The sequence below is a fragment of the Tupaia chinensis genome, unplaced genomic scaffold (genome assembly GCF_000334495.1).
Source record: "Tupaia chinensis unplaced genomic scaffold, TupChi_1.0 Scaffold000333_1, whole genome shotgun sequence".
NCBI lineage: Eukaryota > Metazoa > Chordata > Mammalia > Scandentia > Tupaiidae > Tupaia > Tupaia belangeri.
In genome coordinates, this window is record NW_006159827.1 from 1,405,916 (window position 1) to 1,417,196 (window position 11,281).

The 11,281-nt window shown below is 53.4% G+C and overlaps 1 protein-coding gene across 1 annotated transcript in view; it reads left to right on the plus strand.

The window, feature by feature from the left end:
- Nucleotides 1-2,693: 2,693 nt before the first annotated feature.
- The window catches only part of PRRT3 (proline rich transmembrane protein 3), a 10,309-nt gene continuing 1,721 nt past the window's right edge, over nt 2,694-11,281 (plus strand). Inside the window, exons 1-5 of the mRNA XM_027773270.1 lie at nt 2,694-3,119; nt 8,694-9,736; nt 9,935-10,090; nt 10,473-10,579; nt 10,611-11,267. Of these exons, the coding sequence (XP_027629071.1) occupies nt 8,749-9,736; nt 9,935-10,090; nt 10,473-10,579; nt 10,611-11,267 (1,908 nt within the window). The 5' untranslated portion in view covers nt 2,694-3,119; nt 8,694-8,748. The remainder of the gene's footprint in view (nt 3,120-8,693; nt 9,737-9,934; nt 10,091-10,472; nt 10,580-10,610; nt 11,268-11,281) is intronic.

Sequence of the window (11,281 nt, forward strand, 5' to 3'; positions counted from 1 at the left end):
CCCATAGAAAAAAAAAAAAAAAAAAAAAACTCTCCAAAAAATAAATAAATAAATAAATAACTTTAATATTTTTTAAAAGAAGAAACCAGGAGGTTTTCTTCTTTAACAATGGTGAGAACCCAGAATCCTGCCCAACAAGGAAAGGCTGAACGATCTGGTAGTGTTTGGCTTGGAAGAAAACTCCAGAAAAAACAGAGATTTCTTTCTATTCTGAAGAGGCTCCCATAAGAAAACCAGAAGAGCTGATCAGATGATAGAGATGGAAAAATCCCACACCTTCTCCCTGAGTCAGAAAAGCTGGACTCAGGCCCCACCATTTACCAGCGATTCGGGACTGAACGCTCTCCAAATTGAAACTTGTCAGACACAGCTGAGGGCCAAGGGGGTTTGGCTGAGAACTCCGAAGGTAGGAAACCACTAAGGGAGATTTCAGATCCACCAGGGAGAAGGTTCCTTTTTCTTTGTTAAAGTGTTAGCATTCTTGCTTCTAATCGCAAAAGAAATGCATGGTGTATCAAATATTAATAAGCAGGAAAATAAAGTTAGGTAAAATTCAAGTCAATCACTATTTAGCTTCTTTATTTTATTTTATTTATTTATTTTTTGGAGAGGCTTTTGCTATAGGGCGCATGTGCTTGCCAGACAGACAGAGAGAGACAGAGAGATAGAAAGTGAGAAATCACCCCCCAGGGGGGATGGCCACGCCGCAATCCCTTCTCCTCCATTCTCCTCTCGGGATCTTGGGCACACATGCACATGTGCCCGGTGTGAGTTTTAAGCCACTGGGTCCGGGACTCGAACCACAGTCAACTACATGGGAGTCCAGCGACATAGCCATTATGCTAACTGCTGGTCCCTATTTAACTTCTTTTTGTAAAGAATTATTTTAATTTAATGTATTTATTCAATTTGTTTTAATTTGATCAGAGACAGACACGCAGAGATAAAATGAGAAAGTTAGCCGCCAGGTTGGGGACTTGAACCATGATCAGCCATGTGGGAATGTTTGGTGTCTTAACCACCACACCACCTGCTGGTCCCCAGCTTCTAATATTTAGGTATGGGGTAGGTGATATAGATAGGTAGGTAGGTAGATAGATACATGATAGACAGACAGATAGATGGATAGATGATAGACTTTTGGGGGGGAGAAGAGGTTTTTGCTATAGGGCGTGGATGCTCACCAGAAAGAGAGCAAGCAAGAAATCACCCCCCAAGGGGGATGACTACGCCACAATCCCTTCTCCTCTGTTCTCCTCTAGGGATCTTGTGCACACACGCACACAGGCCGGACCTAAGTTTAAGCCACCGGGTCTGGGACTTGAACCAAAGTTGACTACATGGGAGTCCAGTGACATAGTCATTATGCCAATTGCTGGTCCCAACAGATATATTTTTTAATGTATTAAAAGAGGTTTTTGCTAGAGGGTGTGTGCTCTCACCAGAAAGACAGAGACAGAGAGACAGAAAACGAGAAATCACCGCCGCCCCCCCCCCCCGGGGGGATGGCCAAAGGCAATCCCTTCTCCATTCTCCTCTCGGAATCTTGGGCATGCCCGCACATGCGCCCGACGTAAGTTTAAGCCACCAGGTCCAGGACTCGAACCACAGTTGACTACATGGGAGTCCAGCAACACAGCCATTACGCCAACTGTTGGTCCCGATCCCACTTTTTAAAAAAAGAATACATGCATAAACATATGTTTGTAAGCAAAGGAGACTGTGGTGTTAACAAAGGGGGCATCTAGGGGGCAGAGCGGGAGAGGCCAAGGGTAAGACAATTAACTGATTCTTTGAACACTGTTGTGTTGCTTGACTTGAGACAATCCACGTATATTATTTTTATAATTCAAGTGGCTAGAGTCTAAATCAATAACAATTGGCCCTGAAAATGTCTGCACGCTATTAAAGCGTCTACATCATTTTTCATGACCACGTGCACTCCGTGTCTGGATTTCCCTTAATGGACTGAGCGTCACAGTGGACGTTTAGTATGTCAGGAGCAATCCAGAGAGGGACCTGTGGATTTTGACAGTGCCTACCAGACCCGCGAATGCCCACACCCCATAGATCTAGCCACAGCTCAGCCAGGAAGTGACCCGACAGGTGCACCAAAGATGCCTATGCAAAAATGCCCCCACCCCATTATTCCTGCTCACAAGAGGCTAGCGATGAGATGACCTCGGCATCTATCTCTAAGGGACCAGATAAATAAGAATTATCAGCTGACCGTATGCTGGGATTCTCCACAGCAGGTACAAGGAATGAGGTAGATCTGCAGATATTTACATGGAAAACGTCCAGAATGTATCGGACAGTGAATGGGGGGAAAGACGAGTTACAGAAACATGTCCAGCGGACTCTCGTTTCGATTTAATGACTATGTGTAAATCTGCATTTAGAAAGATCTGCGGGCCAGCAGACAGCATAGCCGTTTGTCACTGGATCCCCCATGGCCAACCGTGGTTCAAGTCTCCGCCCGTGTCTTTAAGATCAGCCACACTGGGCACGTGTGCGTGTGCACCCAAGATCCTGGGAGGAGAATGGAGCAGGGATTGGCGCAGTCATCCTCCGTGGGGGGTGATTTCTCACTTCCCCTCTCACTGTCTGTCTCTCCTTCTGCAAGTGCAGGGGATCCTAAAGCAAAAACCTCTTGAAAGAAGGAAAAAAAAAAAGAAAGAGAAGAAAGAAAAGATCTGAAGCATACATGTCCAGCCGTAGATAGGGTTGACTTACAGGGCGTGTGCGTTTGCACGTATATATGGATGCATCCCTTAAGGATGTCGGTATATAGAAATAAAAGGAGTGAGTTCCCCGAGCCGTGAGGTATGCAAACCTCCCATTTGCAGAGATGCTGCAGATGGTTTTCCTCCTTCGCAGATGCTGTCAATTCTGCTTTTAGCCCTGAGTACCTCTGAGAGAGGGGAGGTCCTGCCTGGGAGGAGAGTCCACCCTACCGGGAAAGGGTTAAGCGGGGCTGGCGCTGCTGTGGGCGGGCTCGGCGATCGGCAGCGCCGGGCTCTGTTAGCCAAGTCTGAGCATCTCGGAGGATGCGGCGCGGCGAGCGACTGCAGGGACGCGCGCAAGGTGAACGCGGGGGCTGCGGGCGCGTCGCCCAGGTGAGGAGTGAGCCGAGGGAGGGGGCGATGACTTGGCCCAGCTGGGGACCATGGCCTCTAGCCCCCGTCGCGGGCGCAGGCGGCAAGGCCTGTTTGGCGCCCACCCCCACCAGGGACACTGCGGGAAGGCGCGGAGCCAGGGAGAGAGGAGATGCAGGAGGAGGAGGAGGAGGAGAGGTAACCAGAGATGGACCAGCTGGGGAGGCAGCTTGCAGAGGCCCTCGCCCTGCCCCCAGGCCAGCCTCTCCCCAGTCCCTGAGGCAGGGAGGTCCCCAGCCTCCCCCATATCTCTCCAGCTGAGTCCCAGGACTGGGTGGGCCCCTCCTTGTCCGCAGGTGCCCACATCTCTTGGGTCAGGGGTGGGGGACAGATGGCATGTTTAGCGTTGAAAACCCAACTCAACCATCTCCTCCCTCTGCAAAGCGTGTACGAGAGCTGTGTAAAAGGGGCTGCTGTGGGCTGCACATCCCCTAGTGCGGCCACTCTGCTGGCTGTGTGACCTTGGGCAAGTTGCTCAACCTCTCTGAACCTCGCTTTCCTCTCCTGTGAAATGGGCATACCCACACCTACATGTATTGGGAGGGTCGAGTGGCATGCAGCTAGCTCAGCACAGGAGCCTAACTGGCTTAGAGCTCAGCTCCGAGCACCCCCGTTGTTCACCAGCACCTGTATTAGGGGCCCTTCCATGCTCGCCCCTCAGCTCACCTCACTCCCAACCCTGGAGTGAGCCCCTCGGAATAACAGGCCTCAGCATGTAGCCTGGGCCAGGAGCAGAGCGTGAGGCTTAGTGAGTGACCGGTGAACCACTGAGGCTAAGCCAGGTTTGGGGACGGGCCTGCAAGGTCTTTGAATTCCGACTGTCCACAGCCTGTGCTGAGCCTGGGCCTTTTCCTGGGGAGAGACACCTGGAGTTTTCACCACGTCTCCGCGAGCAACTTAGGGTTAGGAGCCAGGGAGCAGGGAGCTTTGGGACCAGCTGCTTCCCAGAGAGGAACAGAGCAGGGCCTGTCCCCAAACACACTCGGGCCTCAGCTCTTATACCCACTGCCCCCCTCTACCAGTTTCAGGGTCCCTTCCTGTCTGCCTGGGCCACCGGGGACCCTCAAGAACAGGACCTTGTAGGGAACATGGAGCTGGAGACATGAACTGAAAGAGGCAGGAGCCTCAAGTCAGGGGAGATGGGACTATCATACCATGTGACCAGGGTGACCATGCCCTGGAGGGAAAGGGAAGGAAGGCTTCCTGGAGGAGGAATGTCTAAGCGGAAATAAACCACCATCCTCTTACCTGAGTGTTTGCACCAGCCTCTCTCTGCCCTTTTAAAACACTAACGCGACCTCGTCGCACGCACGCCCCCACTGCCCGTGGCTTCCTGTGGCGTGAAGAATGAAGGCCAGTGGCTTCTCGTGGCCTACAAAACCCCTTGGATCCAGCCCCTGCCTTCCTGTTCTCACTGTCTGCCGCTTTTCTCCATTTGCCATGCTCTAGCCACACTCATTTGTTTGTTTTTTTAGATTGTTGCCATAAGGTGCATGCCCTCACCAGAGAGAGACAGAGACAGAGATGGGGAAAGTGAGAAATCACCCCTGGGGAGATGGCCACCCCACAATCCTGTCTCCTCCATCTTCCTCTCTAGATTTTGGGCACACTTGCACATACACTTGGTGTTTTGTTTATTTGTTTGTTTTTTGCTATAGGGCACATGCGCTCGCCAGATAGACAGAGACAGACAGACAGAAAGCGAGAAATCACCTCCCAGGGGACATGACCACACCACCATTCCTTCTCCTCCATTCTCCTCTTGGGATCTTGGGCACGCACGTACACACGCCTGGCGTGAGTTTAAGCCACTGGGTCAAGGACTCGAACCACAGTCGACAAGAGAGAAAAAAGAGAGACAAAAACATCCTGAATGGGGGTATGTCACTCTGTTGTCCCCTTGTCCCAGCCTTCTAGCTTGTTGGGATCTTGGGCTCGGGCGTGTGTGTCTGGCTTGTTTGAGAGTGGGCTGGGGAATCCAAACCTGCGGTCAGCCATGTGGCTTCCAGCACTACAGTCCGATATACTACCAGCTGCACTGTGAGGTTGGGCTGCAACATATATTTAAACATTTTTACATTTATTCACGAGGGAGGGTGCAAGTGAGGTCCTCCCTGCCGCAGGCTCAGCCAGCCTGGATGGTATACGTGTGCAAGCCGGTTTACTCAGGGAGGTCTCTGGACACAAACCCAGAACCATGTGGTAAATACCTTGCAGAGCATGACGCTCATCCCTGGGCCGCCACCCAGCCCGTGCTCTTGTTCCTCTATTCACAGCTCATGCTTCAGGACTTCTGAACATGCTGCTCCCTCTGCCTGCCCAGGCCTTTCCCCACAAATCTTCAAATAACTGGCTCCTTCTCATCATTTAGCCTTTACCTTCAATGTCACCTCTGAGAGGCTTTTCTGGCACTCCCCGCCCCTAAGTAAATTGCTTCTCATCTCTCTCTTAACCCTGTCTTATTTTCTTTGTAGCTCACTTTATTATACTTTTTTTAAAAAAAGAATTATTTTATTTTGAACTTAATCAATAAATTAATTAATTTTAATTTGACCAGAGAGGGACAGAGAGAGAGAGTGAAAAAGCAAGGTCCAGGACTTGAACTGCGGTCAGTCATGTGGGAGTCCAGCACCCCTAACCATCATGCCACCTGCTGGCCCTATATTATATTTCTAATTTGCTATAGGGTATGTGTGCTTGTAGAAGAAAGACAGAGAGAGAGGGAGAGAAAGAGACGGTGCGAAATCATCTCCCAGGGGGATGGCCATGCCATAGTCCCTTGTCCTCTCTACTCTCTTCTTGGGATTTTGGGCACACACATACAGACACCTGGCTCTTTTTATTTATTTATTTATTTATTTATTTTGAGCCACCAAGTCTGAGAATTGAACCGTACAGTCAGCCGTGTGGGATCTAACCTCCTTCCCCACGGCTGGCCCCTGAGACTCACCTTATTTAACGTGACTTCTTGTCTGACTCTTCCCTGGAACGCCAGCCCCATGCTTGGCAGCCCTGCTCACACTGTCCTTGGGGCCTGGCACATGGTCTGTGCTGCAGTTATTGGTTGACATAGTGATGTGGGACGGGGACAGTGAGAGCTTCTGGACAAAGAGACTTGCCCATGGGTGCTACTGCATACGAAACTCCTGTGGCAGGCCTGGCCCGTGTGCTGGGTTATTTAAATCTCAAGAGGTCCCTTGAGTTAGGTCATCTCATTTTTTTTTTTTTTTTGGAGAGGATTTTGCTATAGGGCACGTGCACTTGCCAGAAAGACAGACAGAGACAGAGAGACAGAAAGCGAGAAATCACCCTCCCGGGGGGATGGCCACACCGCAATCCCTTCTCCTCCATTCTCCTCTCAGGATCTTGGGCATGCACGCACACGCGCCCGGTGTGAGTTTAAACCACAGGGTCTGGGACTTGAACCACAGTCAACTACATGGGAGTCCAGCGACATAGTCATTATGCTAACTGCTGGTCCCAAATTAGGTCCTCTTATTATCCCCATTTTATTGATCGGAAAACCATTAAGCAAAGAGGTAAAGCAACTCACACAGGAAATGGCGAAGCCAGGGTTCAGACTCAGGTCCCTCCTCAGAGGTGCGTGTTCCTCTTCTTCTTCACCTCTCACATTTGAGCTGGGCCGTCAAGAACAGGATTTCACGGCCAGTCCCGTGACCTACTGGTTAAGGGAGCCTGATCCCACATGGCTGACCACGTGGTTCAAATCCTGGCCCTGGCAGCTTAAAAACACTCCAGGCGGGGGCCAGCAGATAGCATGATGGGTAAGGCACTGGACTGCCACATGGCCAACTGCAGTTTGAATCCTGGACCTGACAGCCCGAAATTCACGCCGTGTGTATATGCATCTCAGAATCCCAGGAGGGTGGAGAAGCATTTGCGGCTTGGCCATCCTCCCTACGGGGTATTTCTCCCTTTGCTTTTCACTGTCTCTCTGTCTCAGGCGAGCACACATGCCCCATGGCAAAACCTTAAGAAAAAAAAAAACAAAAAAACTCCAGGCACGAGTGTGTGGGTGCCCCAAATCCCAACCAGATGGAGAAATGGAGGAGAAGGGATTGCAGTATGATCATGGCCCATGGGGGGTGCTTTATCCCTCTTCCTCTCTCTCTGTCTCTGGGGGTTGCATGAGCCATTTGGCAAATTAAAAAAAAAAAAAAAAAAGATTTTGCCAGGTGAAGGGAAAGGGCATCCCTGAGGGGACAGCAGGAGACATGGGGACTAGGATAGTCTGGAGCTCATGGAAGTCAGGGAGCAGCCTGGTGTGGCTATGGCCTTGGGAGGCCCGGAGAGGGGCTCCTGTTCTCTCCCGAGGGCTATGGGGAGCCATTGAAGATTTTGAAGCAAAACAAGTGAAATGAAACTTTAGAAGTTTTTGTTTGTTTGTTTGTTTGTTTTTCCCAGAGGGCACATGTGCTTGTCAGAGACAGAAAGCACCCCCGATGGGGCATGGCCACACTGCAGTCTCTTCTCCATTTCTCCCTCCTTTCAGGATTTGGGGCATGCATGCACGTGTGCCCAACTTGTTTTTCTCTTTCTCCTTCCTTCCTTCCTTTTCTTTTTTTTTTTTTTTTTTTTTTTTTTTTACTTTTGTTTTCGCTATTAAGGTGCAAGTACTTGCCAGAGAGAGAGAAGAAATGAGAAATCACCCACCAGTGGGGGTTGGCCACACCGCAGTACCTTCTCCTCCAGTCTCCTCCTGGGATTTTGGGAAAGTGAGTGCACATACCTGGTGTGATTTTTCAAGCCACTGGGTCCAGGACTCACACCACACAGCTGACCGTGTGGGCTCCAGCTGCCTTAACCCCCACAACATGGGCTGGCCCAAAGCATGAAATGTTTTAAAAGCAGGGGAGGGCCAGCCGGTGGCATGGTGGTTAAGGTGACTCGATTTCACATGACGAACTGCGTGGTTCTAGCCCTAGACCCATCAGTCTGAAAAATGCACTGGGTGAATGTGTGTGCATGTCCAAAATCCTGAAAGGAGGGAGACATGGAGGAGAAGGGATTGCAGCGTGACCAAGCCCCATGCGGCGTTCTCACTTTCCTTCTCTCTGTGTCCCTCTCTCTCCAGCAAGCCATGTGCTTTTATTTTATTTTATTTTTTTTTGCTGAGGTTTTTGCTATAGGGCGCGTGCGCTTGCCAGAAAGAGAGAGACAGAGAGACAGAAAGCGAGAAATCACCCCCCAGGGGGGATGGTCACGCCGCAATCCCTTCTCCTCCATTCTCCTCTCGGGTTCTTGGGCACGCACGCACACGCGCCCAGCATGAGTTTAAGCCACCGGGTCCGGGACTAGAACCACTGTCAGCTACATGGGAGTTCAGCAACATAGCCATTATGTTAACTGCTGGTCCCACCATGTGCTCTTTAACAAATCAAAACAAAAAACAAAAAAATGGGGGAGAAGCTACTGCCTAAGGTTTTTTTGTTGGTTTTCTTTCCCATCAGTCCCCTTAGGGCAGCCCTGGAACCCCCCTCCCTGACATGTCATCTCCCCTCTCCTTTCTTTTAGGCTCATCCAGTGAGGACTGGAGGTTCAGGGCTCTGGGCAGGCATCGAAGTAGACCATGGCATCCCACCTGTGGGGCTGTGTACCTGGCCTCCTGCTGCTGCTGCTGCCGTCCCTGGGTTCCGACCCTGCCCTGGGCAAAGGCCTTCCTAGGCCACTTGACTCGGAACCCCACCTGGTTCTAGGAGGCCACTCCAAGGGCCTTGCAGGATCACAGCCTCAGGACTTAGACTTCCCTGGGGGGCGCTCCAGAGATGAGAGCCCCTGGAACGCCAATGTCCCCCAGGTCCCTGAGAGGCCGGCAGACTCTTTCTTTGGCCCAGCCCTGCATGGGCCCAGTGCAGCCCATGGGGCTCAGGGAGAACGGCTCCCCGTCACCGATGACCTCCAGATGGAGCGAGGGCCAAGCTCCCAGGGTTGGACAGGGCCTCCTGACCCACAGGAGCTTGTGGAGCAAGAAGCACTGGTCCCCTACCCAGTGGGTCCCCCCCAGCACACTTTCACCCCGACAACCGCCAGACTTCAACTCAGGGTAGTCACAGCCCCTCCCTCCCCACAGGAGCCTGGAGGCCAGGCGGGAGAGCTGAGGGGTGTGAGGACTGGGGTCCCACCGACTCCGACTCAGGCTCCTCCCTCCGACCACCAGGGCCCTCCCCACACTCTTGTGTCCCCCTCCGGCACTGTCAAGAGGCCAGTGCTAGAAGAACAGGGTGGGGACAAGGAGGACTTCCAGGAGGTCGCTCAAGGGCCCCTCTTCACCCAGCGGGATCCCGCAGCCCCTGATGCTGGTTCAGAGTCCCCGACTAAGGAAGCCCCCTCTCAGGAGCCTGGGGTCCAGCCAGACCTGGCACTGGCCAGGAGCCTTCCTCCTGTGGAGGAGCTGCCGGCTGAGCCCCCTGAGAAGGCTGGAGCGGGGGGGACCTGGGAAGTCAGTTCCCCAGGCTCCCCACCCAAGCAGGCTGACCTCCCTAGAGCTCAGGATCCCCTAGGACCCCAGCCCTCAGCTCCTCCGACCTCAGAGGCTCCTGATGGGCCAGCTAGACCAGGTGAGTTTCAAAGTGAGGGTGCCGAGCGGGGCTGGGGCGGGGGGCGGTGTTGTGGGGCAGCTGGACATCCCAATTCCAAGTGATCTCTGGGTTCCATTTCCTGGAAAACGAGGGTGGTTTTGCCTCCTTAGGGAGAGATTGGAATTTGGGCAACCACTGGAGGGTCAGATGAGGCGACGGCCACTTTTGTCATTTCAGAGGTATCGGCGATGAATGGGGCAGATCCCATCACCCCCCAGCGGGTGAGAGGAGCAGTGGAAACCCCGGGCACCCCCAAGTCCCTCATTCCTGGTGCCTCAGACCCTGGCCCAGCGACAAACCGGACAGAAAGCCCTGTGGGGGCCCTGCAGCCAGGTGAGGGCACAGCTTGGGGGTTGGAGAGGGAGCACTCTGTCCAATGACTTAGAACCCACATGCAGTGTATATATATCTATGGGGGGGAGGGGGGGTAGGACAAATACTTGCTTAAAGGAATTGGCCAAAACCTCCTTCCAACAGCTTAAGACAATAAACTAATACTCGCTGGGTACTCTAAATATGTAATACTTGCTGGGTGTTGGGTACCATGCTAGGTAAACACTGCACCCTCTCTACAACCCAGTGAGGAGGTGACAGTACCATCCCCATTTTGCAGATGTGCTTGGAGAAGTTAGATAACTTGCTGACCCCATTAGAGAATGATAGAAAATCCAAAAGTGCTTTTCAAAGGGCCATTTTAATATTGATATTATTACAGATGAAGCCGAGGAGTGGCCGGGGCGTCCCCAAAGCCATCCCCCTGTACCCCCAGTCCAGGCCCCTTCGACATCGCGCCGGGGCCTCATTCGAGTCACCACGCAGCGAGCCCGGGGCCCTCATTCGAGTCCCCCCGCAGCGCGCCCTGGCCCAGCCTCTCCCTCCGGAGCCTTCAGCCAGCTCCTTGGCTCCAGCCCCAGCCTCCAGCCCACCGGCCAACGCTACCGCGCCACCGCTGCTCTGGGGGCCCCTGCGGCGGGTGCTGAGTTTCTCCTGGGAGCTGCACGTCTATGGGGTGGGGGTGCTTTTCCTGCTGCCAGCCTTGTTGGCGCTGGCCGCTATGGCAGCCGCCGCGGCAGGGCCCCGGCTGGCACTGGTGGCCGCGGTACTGGTACTCGTGGCTTCGGGGCTGCGATCTGCCTACATGCTCGCGGACCCTTACGGCTCCCAGGCTCGGCTGGGCGTACGCGCCGGCCTGGTGCTCTACAACCTACCCTTCCCCTTGCTGCTCACGGCACTGGCAGCCCTGACCCTGCTCGGCCTAGGAGCCGGGCTGCCACCGCCTCTGCAGAACCCGCTCCTGCTGGGGGCCTTGGCATTGGTGCACGGCGTGGGCTTGCTGGCGACAGACCTACTGTCAGCGAAACCTGCCCTCAACCTGCTGGCGCAGGGCTTGTCGTGCGCCTGGGGCGCCTCCGTGGCTCTGGGAACGCTCTGTCTGTGCCGCCGCCGCCTACTGGAAGGGCCGCGGGGCTGGGATGCCAGCCCAGGCCCGCGGCTGCTGGCTGTGGCGGGCGCGTTGGGGCTGCT